The sequence below is a fragment of the Babylonia areolata genome, chromosome 19, assembly GCF_041734735.1.
Source record: "Babylonia areolata isolate BAREFJ2019XMU chromosome 19, ASM4173473v1, whole genome shotgun sequence".
NCBI classification, from domain to species: domain Eukaryota; kingdom Metazoa; phylum Mollusca; class Gastropoda; order Neogastropoda; family Buccinidae; genus Babylonia; species Babylonia areolata.
Genome location: NC_134894.1, coordinates 14,057,503 through 14,082,276, shown reverse-complemented (window position 1 = coordinate 14,082,276; position 24,774 = coordinate 14,057,503). Strand labels below are relative to the sequence as shown.

At 39.7% G+C, this 24,774-nt stretch overlaps 2 protein-coding genes across 3 annotated transcripts in view; both read right to left on the bottom strand.

The window, feature by feature from the left end:
* Positions 1-6,217: 6,217 nt before the first annotated feature.
* Positions 6,218-12,921, bottom strand: LOC143293472 (uncharacterized). Its single transcript, XM_076604361.1, has 4 exons — positions 12,807-12,921; positions 10,798-11,544; positions 9,851-10,074; positions 6,218-8,272 (listed from the first exon to the last, which is right to left on the bottom strand). The coding sequence occupies exons 2-4, from the start codon at positions 11,522-11,524 to the stop codon at positions 7,085-7,087; spliced, it is 2,139 nt and encodes a 712-aa protein (XP_076460476.1). The 5' UTR covers positions 11,525-11,544; positions 12,807-12,921; the 3' UTR covers positions 6,218-7,084.
* A 10,633-nt stretch (positions 12,922-23,554) lies between these two features.
* The window catches only part of LOC143293471 (electrogenic sodium bicarbonate cotransporter 1-like), a 94,406-nt gene continuing 93,186 nt past the window's right edge, over positions 23,555-24,774 (bottom strand). For both annotated transcript variants that reach the window (XM_076604359.1, XM_076604360.1), the window contains exon 22: positions 23,555-24,774. This exon is cut by the window's right edge and continues 86 nt beyond it. In XM_076604359.1, the coding sequence (XP_076460474.1) occupies positions 24,699-24,774 (76 nt within the window). In that variant the 3' untranslated portion in view covers positions 23,555-24,698.

Sequence of the window (24,774 nt, the reverse complement as noted above, 5' to 3'; positions counted from 1 at the left end):
GCAATGGTGAGTGTGGACTAAATGAAAACTGTATCAATGATATCTCCATGCAGGGGTGGGAAAATCGAAGTACAGCAAATCCTACACAAGATCTACATGAAAAGTCAAACACGCTCACAAATGCCATAACTATGATCTACAGATCACTCAAAACTGTATAATCAAAGTGTTCGAGAAAAAACTTCCAACCTACAAAGACAGGCAGCACTTGTGAAACTGTCAACTAATGAGTGGTAACTGCCTAAAACTTTGCAAGGGACACAGTAGACTGCAAATCAGAAGCAACTGCTTTGCAGAACGAGTCATCAACTCCTAGAATAGCCTCTCAGATCAGGTGGATAAAACGCCAATGGTGAAGCTTTAAATACAGACTTCATGCCCTCACATCAAACCTTCTAACACAATACAAGCCAGTTTGCCATGATTAGGTAGGACTATTAGATCAAGCCTGCCATGCATGTAGGAGTTAGGCAACAAGTCTTGATGGTAAACAGGCCTCACACTAAGGCCTTAAGAACCACATTTCAAGTTCAAGAGGACACATGCATACAGTTAACTTTGTTGCACATACAGAAACATAAATATGAATCATTCACCGATACAAATATGAAGCCCTTGACTGCTGTTGACAGGTATGCTTGTTAGTGAAGGACTGTCAGTTCAATATGTTAGGATTACAGGTCAGGATATCAGAAAACATTTTTATCTGGACTTATTCCTCCTTGGGTTACATTACATTGTTCAGCTAAATCAATTTTTCATTCCATCACTGAAAAATACACAACACAACCAACAGGAAATACAGTAAAAACTGAAGCCAAACTGATCTGTTTCCATCAAGGTTCAGCAGTCAGATGGGGTTAACGGAACCACTTTGCCACAGTGTGTCAGTATTGCTGCTATCACACAGAGAACAGGACATTGTCAGCACACCACCATAGACTGCTCACTGAGAAAGTAGTGCACCAAGTCTTCAAAAATGACTGCAAATTTCTCTGGATTTCATTTTTGTGTGGCTGCTTGCGACCACTGTATGGCAGTGTGTGGATCTGTTTCATGATCACAAGAGCAACAGGTTTACAAACAACAAAACAGCTGAGTAAAACTGTCAATGGCATTGACCCTACAAACAGCAAAACAGCAGAGTAAAACTGTCAATGGCATTGACCCTATGCCAGTCTGAGGCAACACACACAATGACACACATACACACACACTTACACATACAACATAATGTAATATTGCAGTATGTCCAGCTACAAAATATATCAACATATATCAACAGATTTCTATACATACTTCTTACTTAATCTGCAACAACAGTTAACTATCTATACACAATATGATCTGAAGTAACAATCCACAAAACTGCCACCACTAACAATAACAGACATCAAGTATCAGCATCATGTTCATCAAGTGGCAGAAAACATCTAAGTGTGGGTCAGAAACATGACCAGACTCTTTGCCATCTTGGTCAGAAGCGCTGGAAAACGTGCAGCCAAAATACTGCTGTTTTGCAGACTTAAATCTCTGTTGGCATGGGCCAGCACAAACACCCTACAATACAGAGAATGTTGCGTTCAGTGTGTTAGGTCAATAATTCTGAAGAAAGAGTTTGAATTTAACTGCCAGATGTGGCACATGTGGAATCTAGCAGAGGCACTGGTTGTACTGATAGTAATGACAGTTATCCTTTTCCGACTTTTTATTTTCCTGGTAACCCAATAGCTTATGCATGCTCACACATATGTCCTTGTGCATAAATGCACATACACGTATCACACATATCATCACCATAACTAACATCCATAATATAAGATAACATGTACAGATAATACATACTAACTCAGCACACCATCCTTGTGATACAGATAGTATGACTGTCTCCAAATTTGCGGAAAGAAACACGATTTAAAAAAAATTCAGTCTGTTGATCCACCTATCAACTTGATATTGCAAGATGCTCTTGTCCAAATCACCTGAAAAGTAAAGAAAAACAACAACTACTACAATAAAAACAACAAAACCAAAACCAACCCCCCCCCCCCCCCCCCCGCCCCCCACCTCCCCCCCAAAAAACAACAACAAAAAACAAACAAAAAACTGTAACTTGGAGACTTCGAAGTCCCATTTTTATTTTTATTTTTTATACCCCCTCCTCCCATCCCTCTCCCTCCCTCGTCTTTACCCAAGTGAATTTTTGCGAAGTTCATCATGTGGCACTGATTCATATATGTTTCCTTGTCCAGACAATAAGCAAGTGTAAACAAGACTAAACTTTAAGGAGGAGCTGCTTTTTTAGGTCAAGGGTGGGTGCTGGGGAGGGAGGGGGAGCAGGGAGGGTGGATGGTGTGGGACAGGTCACAGCAGAGCAAAAGTATGTAAATAGTAATATAAAGAACACCTCAGTCATACTGGGGTAGACCTGAATACACCTGATCAACATCGGAATCCATGAATATTTCAAAGGGCACAGCTTAACAACTGCGTCAGAGAACTCAGAATCAAAAGTAATATCAGCGAGCATAGATGGGTGTGTGTGTGTGTGTGTGTGTGTGTGTGTGTGTGTGTGTGTGTGTGTGTGTTTGTGCGCGCACGTTCATGCATGCATGTGTGTTTGTGAGTGTGCAATCATGTGAGTGTGTGTGAATGGGTGTGAGCATGTGTGTGTACTTAGACACACTGTGCATGGATGTAAATGTAAGATGTATATAAACTCCATTATAAAATTCAAGTCAGTGGCATGATTATAACATACACACAACACTGGCTATGGATTCAGAATTCATGTCTCAAGTCACATCCAGCACAATGCAGCAAACTGTTAACAAAGCCATTTTTGAGGAAAAACAACAACTTTCATAAAATTTTCAACACTTTTCCCTGCCTTTATCCCCCAGCTCTCTCTTCTCTTTCTCCCCCTCTCCCCCAACAACCACCATCCCCCCACCCTCTTCTGCCATACACAAATGTTTTGTGTCAGCCTCTGCACCCCACAAAAAAGATTTTTTTTCAGCAAGTACAAATCAAATTGAAAATCAGCTTGCCCTTTGTAGTGCTGTTGTGTCAAACCAGCTAGAAGAAGAGCAGAATTCCAATAAATGTGACAAAACCAAAAAGCATGGCTACAAGTCCAACAATTCCCTCCCCAAGCAATGGACAGGACAAATAGGAGGCGAGATATTGCCCATATCATTACATACAGTTTGGAAAGACAGTAAATAGATGATAGATGTATTTATATATGAATGCCTGATTAGCTTGAGGTGACTGGTTATTCACAAGTTTAACAAGGATGCACAGCTGAAGATGTAATAAACTGAAAAAAAAAGCCTGCATGATAATTCACTACTGCCATCAAAAAATCAAAATAATTGCCTGTTATGACCTAGACTTCAATTCAAGATCAATTAGACAGGTCAGAGTTTTAAGAACATTTTTCAGTGCATCTGTGTATAACTTTATTTTTGTTTTGTTTTTTTAATCAGTCAAATGATTATTTGAAAAGGAAAAAACCCACAAGTCCTTAAACGGCTTTATTGGCCTTGTAACACCATAGAAACCACACTGTAATTAATGCAGCAGTTTGCAAGAAATCACTGTTCAAGCACAAACAGAATAAACACCTGCACATGCACATGCACACACACAAACACACACTTATCAGTTCCTCTATCATAACGTTTCTTTTTTCACTTTTTGTGAACAAGAAAAACAAAACTGATACACAGATATCAGATTCATGCTTAGGACAGACATCTGCCATGCTCTTTTATGAGTCCTCAACCCTTCCCCAATTTTCTTCTTCCCATTGTACTTTGACCATAAATCTTTGCACACATGGTGCAGCAAACAAATCTTCAAGGAAACACTGAAACACCGGCACCTAACAAATACGTCAAAGTGTAAGATTTATATTTTAGAGACAACTCACTTATCTTTGTTTCTAACAGCCCAGCTAACTTCACAGGGTCATGTTGTCAACCTTTCTCCACAAGTTAAAACAAAACAAAAGCAACTTAACATGAACATAAACATAACTGTACCTAATACACAAAATTATATAAAATAAAGGCATACAAAACCAAAACTTGCAAATGGGCACCTCACATGTCTTTGGCACGCCCATGTAAAATGACAGGTTGCATACACATGTTTGAAATAGCTAACTTGGCTGGTCTTGTCATTCGTGTAACACAAACATGGCACGTAAGGTGAAAGGTTAAACATATATTCAAAACAGCTCATTCAGCTAGTCCTATGAAATGAGACATGTTTGAGACAGCTCAGTCGACTGGTTTTATATGACTCAGTCATCTGAAACGTGAAGTTAACATGTTTGAGACATCTCTGGACCCATGTGATACAGGGCCTCAACACATAAAATACACATTAATACATGCTTCAGACAGCTGACTTGGCAGGCTCAGTGACTCGCTTCCTCTGTCTGTGTATTAATGTCTGTGTATTAAGTGTCAGGTTATATCCAGGTTTGCAATTCCTTGAAGTTGAGGAGAACAACCCCCTAGTTAGATGAACAGAAGACATATGCCCACTGTCTCTGAATACTCTATTAATCTTTGTCGTTAAAAGCCAAGCCAACTACATGACCACTTCAGGGCTCAAAAACTGTAAACAATGATCATCCCAAACCTGGATAAAAAAAAGAAAGAAAACTAAACAAGAAGATTAGGCACAAGTAGTCATACCCAAGCACATAAACCTATGCCATACCTCTGACATTGATCATTCCATCAACTTTTCATCAGTTGATTAAAAAACAAAACAAAAAACAACCTGAACATTAAAATAACTATAAACAATACACAAAACTGTATACGTAACAGGCATACAAAATGGGCACCTCACAAGTGATATCTGCAAAAAAGAATACAGCATAGAAAGAATGCCCAATTATCCAGTCCAGAAAAAGACATGGAATGTTCAAGGCTTTCTAATTCTAGAAAAAGAAAAAGAAGAAAAAAGGTGAATGAACCAGAAAGGCAAAAAATAAAAAAGGAAAAGACAACAGAAAAAGATGGAAAAGGCCAGAAACAAAGAGAGCGATAAAAAAAAAAGAGGAAATTTCTCACACATAATTTCCAGAAGGATTAGCAAACTATTTATGCTGCAAGAACCCCCAGCATCCCCACAGGGGGTAATATTCTTAATTTCCAAATCTGACAGGAGTGTGTATTTAATACCACGAACCAACTTTCACATACGTTAAACAAAAATTTGCTTTGATTTGAATAATAAATTACCAAAGGCAATGTGCCACATACATGATCTTAATCAATATTTCACTCTGGGCATGTTTACATTTTCAGCTTCTGAAATGGCAGGCATGTACATCTGCATAAAACATATGTCCTAACCCACACAAACATAAGGACACTGCCCTTTTCACTCCAAGATGATTGGTACACAGAAACCAACTAGTCAGCACATTTTTTCCAGGTCACCTCTCAAGTAACTGTTTTTTAATCAGCTGTGATAAAAATGAACAAAATATCATCACTCGATATCACTATTGTTAACTGAGAGGACAATTAAACAAAAATCACAGACATAAATAAACATTTTCAAACAACAACCCCCATAAAAACACACCAGAATCTATCCAGTAAGCATGCATGTGCACAAAACTTTATGAACTTGTGTGTTTGACTTGAACTCTCATTCATCACACACCATCAAATGTACCTGACCCCATGAAGTCCATACAAAGTTTATGCTCCCACCTGCAATGTACAACCAACAAAAACAAAGACAAGCTGACTAGAAAAACACTTTTTCTTAATCAGTTTTTTCATCAACATCTCTTTGCTTTCCAGCCATTGCAGCACCACAGTCTTTTCAGATCAACAGCAACACAATGTACCAGAAAGAAATGTCACAGATGTAAATCACAACAGCATGCAGTAGTTAAGTTATCAAGCAATATGTAAAAATGATATATAGTCCAGAATATGAGGTTGCTGGAGCGTGTACACATGAGGTTACCGTTATGAATATATTGTCTGAAACAAATGCTTTGGCATTAGTTGAAAAGTACTATCAGTTAACTGTTAAGTACACGATTCTTTACAAACATGACATTATTTTCAAACAATAAAATGGAACATTATGTGTGTGAGTCTGTCAGTTTGTACAATGCTTGTTTGTGTGTGTGTGTGTGTGTGTGTGCATGTGTGTGTGTGGGGGGGGGGGGGGGGGTTGGGGGGGGGGGGTTTACACAGTGTTGTTCTGACAAACACTTGTAAATGTACTGGTGTTGTTTTGTTGTTTCAATAAACCCAGTCATCAACACCAGGCCAGATGTGTCTCTTGCATTTCATTTCATTTCAGATAGTTGTCCAGGAAAGTAAATGGTCCATATTCTCAGTCTTATCAGTTATCTGGCTCACATTTATAGAACTTCCAAACTAAATAATATACAGTGCATTGCAATGCACCAATAGTTCATTCAAGAAATAAGTTCGAAACAACCACTAACATTTTAAAATATTGTTTAAAAAATAACAAAAAAACTACAATTTTAGCAGTGTGCTTTCCCTTTTGCAACACTTCTTTCCAAGAAATACATAGAAGGCTTTGGTCTGAGAGTGAATATAAAGAGGTTTTCATGTAATATATATATATATATATATATATATATATGTGTGTGTGTGTGTGTGTGTGTGTGTGTGTGTGTGTGTGTGTGTGTGTGATGTACATTTTTTTTGGCAGTGAATAATATGTGGGTGGTGAATCGTTTTGTCTCATTTCATTATCACACCTTTGAAATGTTACATATTTGTTTTTACTATTAAGCATGGTGAGCCTGCTCATGAAAGCAGGGAACTGTGCTAAAAAAGCTTTCACATTATTATTGTTATCATTATTATTATAATTCACTGGACATGAAGCCTTTCAGCCTGGCAGACAGGATTTTATATCTGAAACTGACAATGCAATGGATTTTATATTCTTAGATTTTGTTTTAAATAAATAATGCAATAGATTTTATGCTCCAAGTAAATAATGCATCATCTCATCACCTGAAGACCTCTGCTGGCATTTCACTAAGTCCAGCAGTTTAGTTAGGGCTGACTTCTTCAATGAACGACAGAACCTCATCCCTGGTCATGTGCTTGCCGTGGGACTTGACGTGACTCCGCATGTTGTCCATGCGCGTGCCACGCTTGCCGCAGAAGCGGCAGCCAAACACCCTGTTGGGCGCGTGCACGGTGCGGAAGTGCTTGGACAGGTCACCCCGCTTGAAGAACGCACTCCCGCACACCTGGCAGGCGAAGCTCTTCTCCGAGATGTGGCTGCGCTTATGGGCGCTGCACTGCGACTGGGAGTAGAAGCCCTTGTTGCAGATGTCACAGATGTACGTCAGGTTGCGGGTGTCGGCACTGTGCGTGGAGTCGTAGTGTGTCTTGAGCTCGGCGCTGGAAACGAACCCCATCTTGCACCTGTCGCAGAAGTTGGTGATGGCGTGGGCCGACAGGTAGTGGGCGTGCAGTGCCCGCCAGGTGTGGAAGGCGCGGTGGCAGACGGAGCAGGATCCCTGGCTAACGGCTGAGGTGGAGTTGTGCTGCAGCATGCAGTGCTGTGTGAACGCCACCTGGGAACTGAAGCTCTGGCTGCAGTCGAAACAGGAGAAGTTGCTGGACCCCTCCCCGTCCGAATCCTGCCTCCCTTCCGCCTTCACGACGTCCTCCTCAGCTTCCTCCTCCTCCCCCCCACCCTGCCCCATAATAGAAGCTGTGTCCCTATGCATCAAGGCCAGGTGAGTGGCCAGGTGTTGTTTGGAGGAGCACAGCAACTGGCAGACAGGGCAGGGCAGCAGACCCCTGTAGGTGATGATCTGTTCCATCAGGCTCGACACCCCGCCCGCCATGCCCGAACCCCCAGCCAGGAACGCGGCTGAGCTGGGCCCCCCCGCCTGGCAGGCTGCCATGGAGACGAGGGAGGCAATGGCGGACATGGGGGTGGGGGTGTAGGGCAGAGCGGGCATGAGGGCCTGGCTGAGCAGGGAGTCGGAGGTCATGGCCGGGGTCACAGGCAGCAGGCGAGGACTGTGCACAGTGCTCAGGTGCAGCAGCAGTGCGTCCAGGGTCAGTGTATTGGTGCGACACACTGAGCAGGTGGCTCGCAGTGCGTGGCGATGAGCGTGCAGGTGGCTACCCAACTCCTTGCGGGTGTGTAGCACTTCACCACACACTGGACAGTCGTTCCGCTCCAACAGCACCGCCATCTGACGGGGGTCCGTCATCTCCTGGCAAAGAAAATTTCAATTATTGAATCTTCTAGGGATGGCAATGATGGTGGCATGAATAGCAACAGCACTAGTAGTGATAGTAATAGTAATAACAATAAAAACAGAAGTTCCAGCCAAATTCACAGTTCCAGTTTCAAGAAGGTGTTGAAGCATGTGAACTGATCCATATAAATGCTACACAGCATCTGTTCTAAAAAAAACACAAAAAAAACCCCAACCGAAATTAAAAGAAAAGGAGCAAAAGCAGAAGCCTGACCTTTGCACAAATCCAAAGCACTGCTCAGGCCTTGAGCTGTTTAAAATTAAATAACAGGCTATTCAATGTGTCAACTTGCTGACAGTAGTACAAGGCCCTCAGAGTTGTCCATAAAACTTTCTGTAATGCTTGAAATTTGCAAGTCCCTCTTGTGGTTTAAACAATCTGTAATTGTTCAACAGTCCATATGATTACAATACAAGCAGAAACAAAAGAGCATCAACAAGCATAAAGCTTACTCTGTGCTCACAAGTTGACTTCAGTTTTAATGTGATGGCTGATGAACAACATTATCATTAATATAAAAAGACATTAATAAAGAGCAAATGAAGAAAGTCCCTCTTGTGTTGGAATGTGAAGAGTTTTCTTTTTTCTTTCTTTCAAAACATGTATGTGAAGAGTACTGAGGCCCTGTATAAGCTTGACTGCTCTGTGCACAACATTCTTTCATTCAGGGTGGGGTGGAGATATGACCATCAGAATTACACTCACAACTATTTAACAAATAGTTAACTCACTCAGTACGGCCAGTCCTCTCTTCTCCTCTACACAGACCCCTCGGATGTCCAGTGGGTTTCTCTATGACCCGACCTTTAGCTTCCGTCGTCAGAATTGTGGTATTCTTTGTCAACATTCACCTCTTCAGTGTAAGAGCCTTCCGCTTGTAATATTTTGATGGTTGTAATTGGGGTGAAACGCTGTTAGCGTCGTCTCTTTCGCCGTTCGTATGGAGAGAGTTAATATCTTCTGTTATTGCTGCTGCACGCACATGTCAAATGACAGGTATTGGGACAAGCCCAGCGCTTCCTTTACTTAGGAGTGTCTGGGTTTGTTCCATTGTACCTTTTATTTACCTGTGTGCTTGCTGAATCGGTGGTGTAAGGACTTGAAGTTGTGTACCTTGTGAACAGAGAGAGCTACCACTCTTTACTATTTGTTTATCATTTATCTCCTGGCCTCACTGTTTTTCAATTTTTACTCACAACTGTGTTAGGGCAGGTGAAAAATGACAACCATAATTACACACAACTGTGAGAGGGTTGGGAAAAATGACAAAGATAATTACTCTCACCACTGTGTTAGACTTAGAGGTGGAAAAAAGGACAATGATTACTCTCATCCTTGTGTTAGAGCTAGGAAAATGGCAACCAGATTTGGGAAAATAACAACTAGACTTACTTTCACCATTGTGTGAGTGCTGGGAAAATTATGACAACCATAATACTCTCACCTTTGTCTGAGGACTGGGAAAAATGACTACCATATTTACTCTCACCTGTCTGAGGGCTGGGAAAAATGACAACCATAATCACTCTCACCATTGTGTGAGGGCTGGGGTAACTCTTTCTGACACTGTGTTCCCTCTCCCTGGCTGTGGCACGATGAGAGCTGCCATGATGCCTGGACCCCTGAGGTCTCTTGTACCACAGGGAGTGAATTGGGGAAGCCTGCTGCACACGGTTGTACCTCTGACTGCTCAGGTCCTCACACTCGTCATCCTCTTCATCCTCGTCCTCTATCAAGATGGATTCCACCTTGGGTTCTGTGTGGAATGTGATATGGTTAGGATATTCTGAAGCAAAATTTTCTCACAATTTGTAAGAGCATTGGACAGTGATTAATGTTCTATTGTTTATAACATTAAAACACACTGGAAAGGTTTACAACAACACAAGCTTTGATTAACAATCATAACTCAATCATACTACATTCTAACTTTAAGAGTACATGTGAAGTGAAGCTAAATCTTGTACTGATACTATAGCTTTACACTAACAGCTTTAATTTGTTGTAGAATGTAAATGGTCAATAGCAAGAAAACCAATACAATCAGATCTATACAAATCTAAAAACAGTTAAAAAATAAAAAAATACAGCTCAGTATATATAAATTTCATTGGCATGTGTGTGGGTATGCGTGTAAGAGAATTTTTTTTTTTAAGAATGTTAGTGCTAACTGCTATCTTTTTTTTTCTTTAAAAATTTTTTTTTTTAATCAGTTTATGTCAAAACAATTGATGCTTTAGTTTATGCTGAATTTCTTCCTCTGGATTGTGATTATGTCTGTGTTTTTTTTTTAACTGTGACATTTTAGATTCATTTTGTTATATAAATTACAACTGAATCAGTGGTGACCAAGACGATTTTCTGGTTTTAATTAAACTGGACATGGAAGACCTGTACATTGTTATTTCCAGCAATTTTATGCATTCTGTTTCTAATAGGCAGCTTGCTTAAATCCACAGATCCACAATGAACTCCTCACCTTTTTTTACCTGGACTGGAAATGAAGTGTCACTTCCTTGTGCTAACCCCAAATGGTCCTCACTCTTCCTTTTACCACTAACACTGGCTGCAGTCTCCTCCTCAGGTGTCCTGCTGCTGCAGCTGTTGCTTGGAGCAGAGGAAGGGCCTGGTGAGGTGTCTGGTTCACAGTCTGCCGTCGCCTCCTCTGGCTCTTTCTTGATATGGATCCCACTGTAATTCTCACTTTTGGGTTTCACTGCTTTACTGCTCTTCTCCAATTCTTTCCTGTCAATGGGTTTAGTTTGAGAGGAACCCAAGTCGGTTTCAGCATCACTGGACTTCACCACTGGATGTTCATGACTTGTAGTTGTATCGTTTTCAGTTTTCAATTTCTTTTTCATGGCCTCTTTTTTGTCGTCATCTTTTTCATCCATAATCTCATGTTTTCGTTTTCTTCCACAAGAGCCTTGTTCCCTGTCAAGGGCTTCAGAGTTCTCTTGATGATGAGCAGTATGAGCAGAATCTTCTTGCTCCAAGGAGACTTCTTCAGCTCGCTGGGCCACCTCATTCAGTCGGATGTGGAGTGTTTCTGCTCTGTTGATGGTGAGAGTCAGCGTGCCTTCTAAACTGACTGCTGTCACTGTGTCAGAACTACCATGGCCTTCATATAGTTCAAGCACCCCATCGTAAAATGCTCGACGCAAGGAACGCTCCACCACAACTTTGCAGCTTTGAAAACGCCCCATTGTGTTTCTTTTTGGCAAACCTGAAAAACATCAGTTATTCTCATTTCACTTCCTATTGTCTATTGTTACTGTCAGAAATCTGTCCACAGTGTAATCATAATACTTAGTACCCATGTGTGTGTGTGTGTGTGTGTGTGTGTGTGTGTGTGTGTGTGTGTGGTGTTGTGTGCTTGTGTGCCAATATAAATTCATCATATACAGTTTGCCTCTGAAATGTAGTATGTAACTGCCAGCAAAGTGAAACAAATTCCTCTCACCATTTTTGATGCAATTTTTAATCATAAACAAAATTTTTCGCCAGTTTGAAATGAATATATTTATAAAATAGAATATAATTGTACATGGTGATAGTAACATTATAAAGATGATAATCTAGTGTTCAGTTCAAATCCATGACGACGACATAGACCATCTAACAGATTCATGAAAGTTCTGAAAGTTTCAATCTCAGACTTTATGATGTCAATTTTGGGGTAACACTTCTTTTCATAACCCATACAAACAGATTAGCTGTTTGAAAAACAAAATGGGAAAACTTGCTGTCTTGAGTGGACTATGGATTATAAGTCATTGTTCAAATACTGGAGTTCTGAATGGTGTGAAACTTCAAGACCGCAGTCTTTGGTACTTGGTAGCCATATGGGGTAGGCAGAAAGGGTCCATGTGCAGCAACACAGGGGTTCTGAATCTCAACAACTTTTCCCCCTTTTTTTGTCAAACAGGTCAGTATCTCCAAACAACAAAGAGTAATTTTGAATAAATAAACTCTCTTAAAAAAAACGAAACAAGAAATTTTGGCAACATCTGTCTTTTTCAAATAAACAAAGGTTGCACAAGACAAATTCATGCACACTGTACTTGTGCAAAATACTAATCATCTGTTTTATCTTTTTCAACAGGAAATAGGGTGGTCTGTTTTTTTTTTTTTTTCAAACAAGTGTCATGACACTGCAAATAATGAGTTAGTATCATACTAAGTATGTGAAAGGGCAGTTTTCAAAATTTCTGGAGGTGCCACCTTTCAACTGATGCAAGGTACAATGTAAGCAGTAAAGGCCATTTCTCGAGTGCGTGAACTACTAAAATGTACTGGGTGATACCACCATACGTCAAGGGTCGTGATTTATCAACAATACATATTCAGTACTGTTCATTAAAAATTTTATTCGAAGTTTTAAATGTCGTCCGACACTCCACTTGATTTCCAAAATCATGGGTTGACCACCAGTTGCACAGACACAGCCAAATGACAACACGATGAAACAAGAAATGAGGTACGTACAAATAAAGTCGCTGTGCTCTCAATGGGCGCCCATTCATATAGTTTGCTTCGAGGCACAATTATCCACAATACACTTCCAGAATGTGTGGCTGGATTTGGGGGATCTCAGCATCAGCCACCATTTTGCATAAATTTTTGGTCATTGATAGTTATGCCCCTTCCTGTGACCAAATTGTCGTCTGCAAATGTTATTTATTTATCTATTTATCATTTATTCGTTGTTTTTTTTTGTTTTGTTTTTTTGTGTGTGTTTTTCTTTTTAATTCTAATATTATCTATCTATCTATCTATCTAGTGGTAATTGGAGGTGACTTGAACTTCCCTGGATTTGACTGGGAGACAGCCACATTGAAACCTAACGCCCAAGCTGTGGGACAACACCGGGAGTTCCTTAAACTAAGAAATAGAAATAGTAACACCCTTGACCTTATCCTCACAAACTCACCAGGCCTCATTCCAAGAGTAGAGACTGTCATGGGCGTTTCTGACCATGAGATAGTCTGCTACTGTGAGTACAACATCGCGGTGGAGAAAACCAAGCACTGAGAGCCCCAGATGGATTAAACTCTTCAATAAAGCAGATTGGGACGGCATGAGAGAAGCAATGAAGGCCATGTACTCCAGCTTTGTAGAGGAAAAGGGAAACCTGACTACAGAAGAACTATGGACGCGCTTCAAGGTAGCATACTTACAAGCTGAAGAGACCTATATGTCCCCCGAAAACAAGCACCGCCCCAAATGTAGTAAGCCTTGGGTTACACCTGATATAAAGAAGCTCATAAACAGGAGAGCTAGGGTTTACAAGAAGCTGAAGAAGACAGGTCGACAGGACCTGAGAGAAGAGTCCACAGAGCTGAGACGAACGATACAACGCAAACTACGCAGAGCGTACTGGACGTACATAAACGAAAGCCTACCAGAAACCCCGCCGGATGAACCCTCGTCATATTTGAAAAGATTCTGGTCTTATATTAAACACCAGAGGACTGCAAAGATAGGGGTGTCAGACTGCAAAGATGGGGGTGTCACCTTTGAAGGTGCAGAGTAGATTAATATCAGAACCCAAGCATCAAGCGAAAATTCTGAATGAACAATTTCAGTCAGTCTTTACAGATGGCCAGGTCTACACCAAGAATCAGTTTAAGGACAAGTGTTGTATGAGCGAGGCAGACTACTCCGAGCTCAGTAAGATCCACATCTCAGAGCAGGGCGTCAGGAACCTGTTAAGAGGATTAAATCCTCACAAGGTCTGCGGCCCCGACGGGATCTCGCTGAGGGTGCTTAAAGAGCTCGCGCACGAAGTCGCTTCCATCCTAACACTGCTGTTCAGAACCTTTATGGACACAGGCATCGCACCAGAAGACTGGAGATCAGCCAACATTGTGCCAGTCTTTAAAAAGGGCGAACATTACGATCCAGCAAATTATCGCCCCGTATCACTGATTGACCAGCATCCCATGTAAGATCATGGAGCACATCATTGTCAGTTCACTCATGGACCATCTAGAGAAGAACAACAGCCTTCCTCCCAGGCAGCATGGCTTCCGTCGTAAAAGATCTTGTGAAACCCAGCTGCTGGAGTTCATGGAGGAGCTAACCGAGAATATGGAAGCCTGCCAACAAACTGACATCGTGGTAATGGACTTCGCGAAAGCCTTCGACAACTGAGGTTAATCATTCCCTCCTTCTGCATAAACTGCACCATTATGGAGTTCGAGGCCATGTTAAGAGATGGATCGGAGGTTTTCTACTAGATCGGAGGCAGGCTGTGGTAGTTGACAGTGCGAAGTCAGACTCGGTCGCCGTGAAATCTGGAATACCTCAGGGCTCCGTTCTTGGGCCAAGCTTGTTCTTGGTTTACATAAACGACTTGCCCGTAACTGTCTTTTGGCTATTGTGAAAAAGTGTGTGTTTAGCTGGTTCACAGATATATGCCTGCGATCACGGTTGATTTTGATGAAGTATGTTTGTTCGTGAGTTTATGTAAGCCTTGCCATATTGACTTTGGGTTCTCCTTAGAGGATAGTAAGTATACCCTATTATTTCCTTCTTTCTTTGCGCTTTTATGAGTTATTGCATTTCTCAGTTTTCTTGATTCTCCTTGAAAGCCATGTTCTTGGCAGTGTGTTTTCTAATGTAGCCTGTCCCATCTAACTCTGGAAAACCACGATGGTTTAGGAATGTGTTTAACTCTGATATTTTTTCGGTGTCACATGTTTATTATGTATTTCTGCCAACATTTCAATCCAGTATGCAATTGCTAAATAGCTGCCCAGGTTATTGCTAAATAGGGGTCTGTAATATCGATTACTGATGAAAACGTAGAGTTGTTTACGTCATTTATAAACACCTGTTCATTAGATTTCGGGAGGCAGCGATAGATTATTGTCTAATGGCCTGATTTGGGAATTCCCCCCCTCCCCCTCCCATCCCCTTTCTTCCCATGTGACACCAACTGGATTGTGATCACAACAGCTGAAGTCAGGAACACAAGATTTTAATATGTGTGTGTTGTGTTTTTTGCTTGTTTGTTTTTTGTTGTTGTTTTTTTCACATCATCTGCACCGTTTCAGTGGCATTACTCCCACGCCGCTCATTTAGATTCCACCATACACGGCCACACCCGGGTTCGTCAGTCACAGTTCCAGCGTCGGCAGTCCACAGGGAACCATCGATGTTAGGTCGCCAGGAGGCCACACACCATAGGAGAACCTGCACTGCTGCTGAGTCACTTCGGTGGTGTTCAGTGGTGCCTGTTCTGATTTAACGTACTTAGGACACCACCTACTAAGCCCCCTACTAACGACAAAAATTCAATATGGTGTTTTTATTGGAAGTGTATCTGTGATCTGTAAGCGTCTGTGAGTTGGGTGTAACTCTAGTGGGTGTATTAATTAGTTGTTGTGTCCATCTTTGCAGTGAATCCATCTAACCAGTCTACCCGTTTAGCTGGATTTCCACAACAGAAACTGATTAAAATGGAAGAGGTGTTCTTTAGTTTGACTTTAATCCACATTGATGCTACATCATGTTGCTCAAGATATGGAGGACGCTTGAAAGGTTAGGGATTTACTGATTTGGAGAAAGAGACCAGTCTCCCTGGCTTATGTGAGGTCATTTCGGATTACGTTGTAGCCTGGAATGTGCATGTCAGGATAACAAAATCCCATTCAATATAACGAACACAAACAATAACACAATCAACATAAAGCACAATCAATATATCAGTCAACACAATAGTTCGAGAGTAAGAAATAAACACACACAAAGAAAACAAGGAAAAAACAAAAACAAACAAACTAAAACAAAAGAAAACACAAAAAAACAACAACAAGCAAACCCAAAAGAAACGCAATCGATTTAACAACCAACACATCAGTTTCACTACATTTGACTCTCAGCGGTCAGTCTGACTGGTGTTGGTAGTGTTCGGTAGCTTTTTACAAGAGTCCATAACTGATAGATAGTTTAAGTGTTGATAGTGTCCGGCACAGCTTCACATTGATCCGGTGACACTTGCAATCCGAGCACAGCTAAGAGGTTAAACCAAAAAGGAGAAAAACAACAACAACAACAACAAATAGAACAAAGAATCAAACAAAGAGAAGAAAAAAAAGGAAAGAAACCGGAGAAACATGAAGAGATAGATAGATAGATACATAGAGAGACACTTTGACACTTTGACTCTTTACTGTCATTAGCTTAACAGCCCATGTGACAGGGGGGTGCAGGGGAAGTTACAGTGTCGTTTTATCCAATCATTTGAAAAAGTAAAACAAAACAGAACAAAAACAAAAACTAACGCACCTAATGTTACAAAGGTTATATCAATAAACAACAGCCAACAAATTGCACACACACAAAAAAATAACAACAACATCATCATCATCAGATTGACCATCCAAATACTAATTCTATCTGCTTCTAATTTTAACCCTCAAAGAAATCATTTTGGAAACCATTAATGTTTGTATATATTATGAATTAACGGGCATTTTGATCATTTATTTTCTTTTTCCGTGTATCTACTGCCTCTGAGACGTATTTTGCAAGTGAGAGGATAATATTTTCGTCATTTGATGTTAAGACACTGACCAGGTCTTTCCTCTTTGCTGCAGCTGTTTTAAAGAGTGTACAGTTTTCCCGAACCTCCTCGTATCCTTTGCAACTGAACATGAAATGTATCTCATCTTCTTTATTCTCGCCACACATTGGACAAGGAGATGTTAATCCACCTGTCTCAAACCATCTTTTATTAGCATTCAGCCCGACTGTTCTCAATCTAAATCTAGCAAGATTGACTCTGTGCCACCTGTTTGTTATGACTGAAATATATCTTTCTGTCTGATACATAGAGAGAGAGAGAGAGAGAGAGAGAGAGAGAGAGAGAGAGAGAGAGTGAGAGAGACAGAGGAAGTAAGACCTGGTAGAGTACAGACACAGAAATAGGCATCAAAAGAATCAGTCGCCGCACAAAACTCGTAGAACACTCAGATTTTAATTTTATTTCTCGAATACAAGAATTTCCAGCATAATATAATAAACAAATCAATCAACAACTGCTTGATGAAATATCACGATGTACCTGTTATAAAACCAACCAGTAAATCAAACACATTTAATATAGGCAGTGCCACATTAGAAAGACTACAGCATGCCAGTAATAACAAAAAAAGTATTAAAAAAACAACAACTAAACCATGATCACAGGGTAGACGAACTTATACATTCTTTTTTTTTCATTTCATGGGTGTAACAAAAATACGAACACACATAATATCACCTGTATCCATTCCCCTGCACCTTCGCACGTATTAGTACCATAGATAAATTATCACACCCTTTCAGACATCCCATTCCCAACTCACTGCATCCTCCTCATACCCACTCCACCTCGTATCCCCCCTCCTCCCGTCATCCCTTCCATTACCATAAACAAAACCAAAAAAATCCCCCTCTTTTTTTTACCCGTTTATCTTTCGTCAGCAACCAGCGCATAAAAGCTATAAAAAAAACAACAACAAAAAAACAAAAAACCCTCAAACGTTTTATGTACACCACCAATAATCTTATTTTCCTCGACTATTTTTCTTTGTCAGTTCTCTGCCATATCAACGACGGTATAAGATCTTATCCATTCCAGATATATACAGAAAATGGCAGATTGGATGTCAGAACTTGCACTGTGGCACATGGATGTCCGTGCTTGTTTATCCGTGACTCTCAAACTCATACAGAGACATGATTATTCGATTTTTAATCAATCTTAATAAGGTTAAAGAATGCAGCCAATGAAATGAACATTTCTACTCTACATACTGTCTTTTTCTTTTCAGCAGCTTCAGCAGTGGTTACTGACGTACAGAAGCACATAACAGAAATGAAGTTTCGCACATAACAGAGAGATCGAAATAAAGTTTTGAAATCAACAGAGATATAAAATCTAACCTTGGAGATCAGTCGAGATACATATAAATAAAAACCTTTTTGCGCTAACACGAATCCGGTTTCCGTACCAATCAAGATAACTTAATCAAAGCTGGACGACCAATCGAAATACATTAATCAGTCTCTTGAAACGAAGGGGGGTGGCGGGGAAGCACACAAAAACGTGATATGAAGGAGGCTGATCCAGATAAAGAAAAAAAAAAATTTAGGACACCAACCGGTATATGATTAATATCAATCAAATTTGAACACCACCCATTGAAAATCAAGTTACAAACAGGAAATGAAAATACAGAAATCGTTTTGGGAATCCCAAACAAGATATAAAAATCAAGCGGCGGACACGGACACCAGCTGAGAAATTTTGTAATCAAGTGTTGCACACCAAATGGGATAGAGAAACTGGATTCTGGATACCAGCGGATACACAGAAATATAGTTTTGGACAACAACCAAAATATATTATTGCAGAAATCAACTGGTGAACATCAACTGAGATAGAGAATTCAAGTTCTGGGGAACGAATGAGTCGCATGAATCAAGTTCTGGGCATCAAATCAAGATTCTAAAAGAAAAATTCTGGACGCCAACTGAAATATCAAGTTTCGGAAACCAACTGAGGCACATAAATAAGATTTTGTACACAAACTGAGATAAGGAAATCTAGGCTCGGGATAATTACTGAGGTAAGGTGGCATTGTGGAATCTCCGTCACTGCTGCACGACTTCATTTACGTAAACTCAAAATAAAATTCAGAAGTCATTTAAGATGCACATGCTTACAGAAGTAACCTCTCTCTCTGAATACCGTGATAAGTTCTGTTCTGACTGAAACAAAATTGTATCCAAGTCATGGTGATAAAAGATGAAACGTGGAAAGCTTTGTGAATCAATCGACAAGAGTTTGCTATTCGTAAAAATTCATTCCAGTTCTGAGCTATGTGTTGTCCATATAACGACCAGTGCCAAGGCAGCAGCCAATGGCCTTTAAAATATCATTTGAGTATGTGATTTAAAACTTTATTCAGCTGGTTGTATTGTATGATTATCAGGAAAATCTGTAAATAAACAAACAATGTTACTCATGTATCAATGCACTTCATATCCTATAGCATGCGCGCACACAGAGACACAAACACCTCTTAAAAGAAGGTGCATGTTTTTAAAATGCAGATTGGATGTGAACATTTAAATGCGTGAAAAGGAATCTATTTGGCGCCTAAACCTCTTTCACAATGACTCAACCTGAAGCAGTACGCATGCTGTTTCATGAACATAAAACCTGAATCATACGCATATCCTGTCTTAACCACACGTGGAATAAACTATAGAATATATCATATTTCAACAATGCAGACTTATATAAATATGGCCTAAATGAGAATGCATATAATTTCGATAACAAACAGGTTCAAATCGAAAGGAACCTGCTCCATGACCAAGGAAACTAGAACACACCCAGTTCCCAGAAGAGTCAACATGAACTGGTGAGCGTCCTATCAAGAATATGATCTAAGTTCATCAAAATATAACCTCGTGTGTATTCTGTCCAAGAAGCAGATTCCTTAGAAATGTTTAAAATTTACTGAAACAGAATGTATCCTGAGACGCGTATTTTAGATTGTCGCCCAGCATTGGAATCGTAAGTTGAATTAACAATCCTGTTTATAACATGTCAGGAAAAATCAAGTACAGATAAAGCTGACACTGCTGAGCAGTTTATGGATTGGGAAATCGTGATGGAAAAAACACAACCCAAAAACATCATTAAAAAAACACAAACAAACAAAAAAACAAAAACGTGGCCAGTCCCTCAACCATCTTCTTTCATCTCCCTGCTACAATTTTTAAGTAATGACGTCATTTGTATGGAATGAAATTTATTAACACAGTTCATGTCACAGATACGTTACAAGTCGCCTAGCGGTTATACTGAGAATAACATTTAGTTCGTTCAATTTTATATGTACATATGAAATCATATTTCTGTGTACGTAACTTTTTTTTTTGGTAAAAGATGTATCTGAAACGTTTTTGTTGGAAACGACCTGTAAAATGCAGTTGAATGAAAGGAAGTATCTAAATAAATGTAAAAAAAAAGAAACTGTCTGCATACAAGAATGCCCTCCAAAACAAGCACACCTTTAGAAATGTGGATCACCCCGGGACAGACTGGTAATTTTTTTTTTCTGTTGCAACAGACCAACATGTTTTAAAGATGTTCATTCTCCATATTTACAATCAATCAAAGACATGATCAGCTAAAATCTTAGAGAGACTCTCTTAAAAAAAAAAAAAAAAAAAAAAAAGTGGGGGGGGGGGGGGCGGGTTGGGGGGGGGCGGGTTGAGGGGGGGGCGGGTGGTTGAGGGGGGGCGGGTTGGGGGGGGCGGGTTGAGGGGGGGGGGCGGGTTGAGGGAGGGGGGGGGGCGGGTTGAGGGGGGGGGGCGGGTTGAGGGGGCGGGTTAATAAAATTCGCCCTGTTCATCAATCTGTCATTCTCTGTGGACCAGTTCGAACGTGCAAATCTTTTGAAAACATACAGATATGATGTCATGGATAGAAACTGTTAGTGAGCATATATGGACCGTTTTGTCCTTTTTTGTCATATTGCTTCGACATCATCTTTTTATTTCATTATTTTGTTGTTGCTGTTGCAGGTATGATTAAGTGTACACTCTGCATAAAGATTATGATAATAATGATAAAAATAAAAAAAAGGATGATGATATGACAACTTTCTTGTTTGAACATACATCAGAAAATCAAACATATGCACAATTCGTGAGGCTTTGAGATGTCATGTGACAAAGCGACACAGTACGGCGACTCCAGTTTATAATCGAGGTGGTGTTTTTTTTGTGTGGTTTTTTTCTTCCATCGTTCTTTTATATAGATCCCATGGTTGCTTTACACTCCCGAAAAGGAGAACGTTAAAATGTTTTGATCATTTCGCTTTCCAGCAACTCTGTTCTTGTACTGAAAATCGTGTATTCTGTTCCATTATGTCATGATAAAGAATTATTTCACTCTAGATACATGTTCATAAATACCCGATAGTTACAATCATAATCTAATTTTGCCCCAGTATGTACAGTCTGACAGAAGGGGAGTGAAAGTTCGCCCAGAAATGATATATACAAAGGAAATCAAACAGATCTATCTTCAGCGTATGTACAGGAACGGGTTGGCCTCTGAAAGGCACGTCCAATATGTTCGAAGTACCAACAATGTAACAGAATGAAGTAAATGAACGCTAGACCGACTGTAAGGAAACAAGACAAATACAAACCAAAGTGCAAAATGATGCAGAAAGAAATGAATACGAAGGAAAGTAATACGTACGTGACAATCTCTGTGTATTGATTATAGCATCAATAATAATAATAAACATCAAATATATGCATGATCTACAATGAATATATATATACATATATATATATATACATATATATATATATATATATATATATATATATATATATATATATATAAATGGGTTCAACAGCTCCATCTTTAAAATAAAGCGTACCCAAAACATGTATGCATTGCCTTCGTAAGTGAACTGACAACAAACCGATTGCTTTACACGGATTTCACGCTGGAAACATGTCATGGAAGAAATGATGAATCACGTTTCAGGGGCAAACATAGCAAAGAATGTGTCGGTTCAAACCTTTGTTCGGCGGTTGGATTTTATGAATGAGTCAGTCGCATGGCTGAAGTGGCTTAACAGCAGTGCACATCGACCCAACCTATTGTTAAAATTTGATAACGAAGGGCACGTGAGAATATTGTGGACCGAAAACAAACTCCTTCTTAATAACAATACATCATTAAAGTCAGACATTCACGTTCTTATATACACGCAGCTATCGATAAATAGATCGATAGATAGACAGATACATATAGATATAGGTATATATATATATATATAGATACATATATTTATATCTATATATATGAATACATGTATCTGTATATATGAACACACACACACACACACACACACACACATATATATATATATATTTTTTATTATGTATATATGTATGTGTGTATGTATATTATATTCATTAGTAACGTGTAATCGTTTCATTTGATGATTAAAAATGTTCCATTAACATTTCCATGTCTCCGTATTCTTGTGTGCAAGGCCTTTTCTGAAACCATGTATTAATAATATTCAGTGCATATGTAATTGAAAGGAAAAATAATGATGTTGCAAATGCGTTCAAAACATTCGAATAATAGTAATCATTTCAATAAAAACTGTCATGAAAAATTCGTCATTCTTTTCCTTAAGACCATTCTGTGTATTCCATGTGGTCAATCCAGAAACGAAGCATATGTCTGGACGCAGTGAAAGCTTGAAAAGGCCTCGTTTATTTGAAAAAAAAATTCCCCTACATGTCAACCTTCTTTTCTGACTTTTGCGATAACAGTCTAACAGTAAACAAATGAAATATAAAACGTGCACGAGCAAAAACACAAAAAAAACCAACAAAAAAACAACAACAACAACAACAAAACAAAACAAACAAAAACAAAAACAAAACAAACAAACTAGAAGCCACTTGATGAACGAATCATCTTGAAGAATAACACCAGTAACACATACATAGACGAAATTCGTATTGCAATGTTATAAAACAATGTAAGAAAATACATCAGTCACATTAACACGTCAGGATTAATAGAAACAGGAAAAGTAAATATGCCAACAAAACCAGTAGTGGTGTAACAACAATGTCAGTAGGTAGATGCATCGTTATCTGAAGGCCCGTTTGTGTCAACATGAAACCCACCTCCACTCCACTACTACAAAAACTCAAGGGCAGACAACGCATCACCGATGATGAGAACTGCAAATGAAGACACGAGAAAAGATTCCACGCAGACAGGTTCTGCATAGGCCATCTTTAGAATTTGGAATTTTATTTTCATCGGAACAATCAAACAATACTTCATCTGGAAGCTCTGTGAGAGGAAAGGATCCACTGATGTGGACTGGATACAAAAATTCGACAAACTGACAATATTTGAAGTGACTGGCATGTGTGCATGTGCATGTATTGGCGAATATGTACACTCACTCACACACACACATCCACACACATCCACACAGTGGCTACTGAGGATAAAATTATGGAAACATCTTTCATCTGTGTCTGTTGCATCCTGGGTAGCAGTGTGTATCCCATTCTCATGAACCTGCGCAACCACACAATCCTAACATACAACAATCACCTGTTTCTCTGTGTCTGTTTTTTTCTCCCATCCCACCCACCCCGCAACAAAACACACAAACACACACACATATGTACACACGCATACGTATACGATACATGCACACATTTGCGTGTGCGCGCACACCCCAACACACACTCTCTCACACAAACGCATATACATGCATGCACATACGTATGCGCGTGCTCACTCCCGCACACACTCACACGTAAACACTAACACACACACTTTTAATTCATGAAAGTAGGCTGCTTTTCATGCAATGCAAAGTGTGCATACCTTGGAGCAGCAAACCGAAGTGTCGCAATGAAAAGATCCCATCACAATTGTACAAATGCATAACAACCATAATATAACCTCAGTTGGATGAAGTATGAAAATAACGAAGTGTATGACCAAGACATGGTGAATTAGGGGCACTTCTGCAGGTCAGGCTTCAACAATCTTGAGAAGACAAATAACCAAACCGTAACGTAAAAACAACAACAACAACCCAACAACCCACAACGAACATCCAGGAACGAGTTAGTTTCAGTTTCAGTTTCAAGAAGGCGTAAAAGTATGTGGACTGATCAATTACGTTATACCATATCTGCTTAAAAAAAAACCCACAACCAACCAACAAAACAAAAACAACAACAAAAAACAGATGCCTGACCTACTTATAGATTCAACGAGCAGGTCATGCTCTGACAGCCTAAAATAAACAAAAAAAAACACAAAAAATCAAAAAACACCCACACGTGTATGCATATATAAAGAAAATATTGTACAAAAATGAAATAAAACAAATAAACAGGTACGAGTGATGAACAAAATCGCATACACGGATGAACACGCACAAGGATAAACCATACAAAAATAAACAAACATTCTCTGATTCATGACTGCTTTTTGCTTCTTCCAAGATGTTGAAAAAAAACAACAAACCCAAACAAACCCAACTAGTTCATGGAATGTCCCATTGCTACTTCTCTTCTTTAGCAGGAAATAAAACAACAAACAAAACTAAAATGGAAACCCCCCACATCCAGTTCAGAGACTGAATGAAAACCACTTCTCCTCACTCTGGTGTACTGGTTTCAAATGCCAAGAACTGTTCTATTTCTGTCTCGCCTTTTCTGACAATCTCCGATGAGGTCGTGTATGGCCTCACGTGAAGGCTTGGAGGAGATGGGAGCTGTTGTCGTGTTCGCTCACAGTTTGGTGTTGTCGAAGCCGTTGTTGATGAAGGCCTGGTTGTTGTTGGAGGTGCGGGTGGCAGTGTTGTCG

What these genes read in the sequence shown, in the direction of transcription:
- LOC143293472 (XM_076604361.1), bottom strand. Translation starts at nt 11,524, where the DNA reads ATGGGGCGTTTTCAAAGCTGCAAAGTTGTGGTGGAGCGTTCCTTGCGT. An exon ending in TCCAGTCCAGGTAAAAAAAG is followed by an intron (nt 10,075 to 10,797) that starts GTGAGGAGTTCA and finishes CATTCCACACAG; the next exon opens with AACCCAAGGTGGAATCCATC. An exon ending in ACCCCAGCCCTCACACAATG is followed by an intron (nt 8,273 to 9,850) that starts GTGAGAGTGATT and finishes TTTCTTTGCCAG; the next exon opens with GAGATGACGGACCCCCGTCA.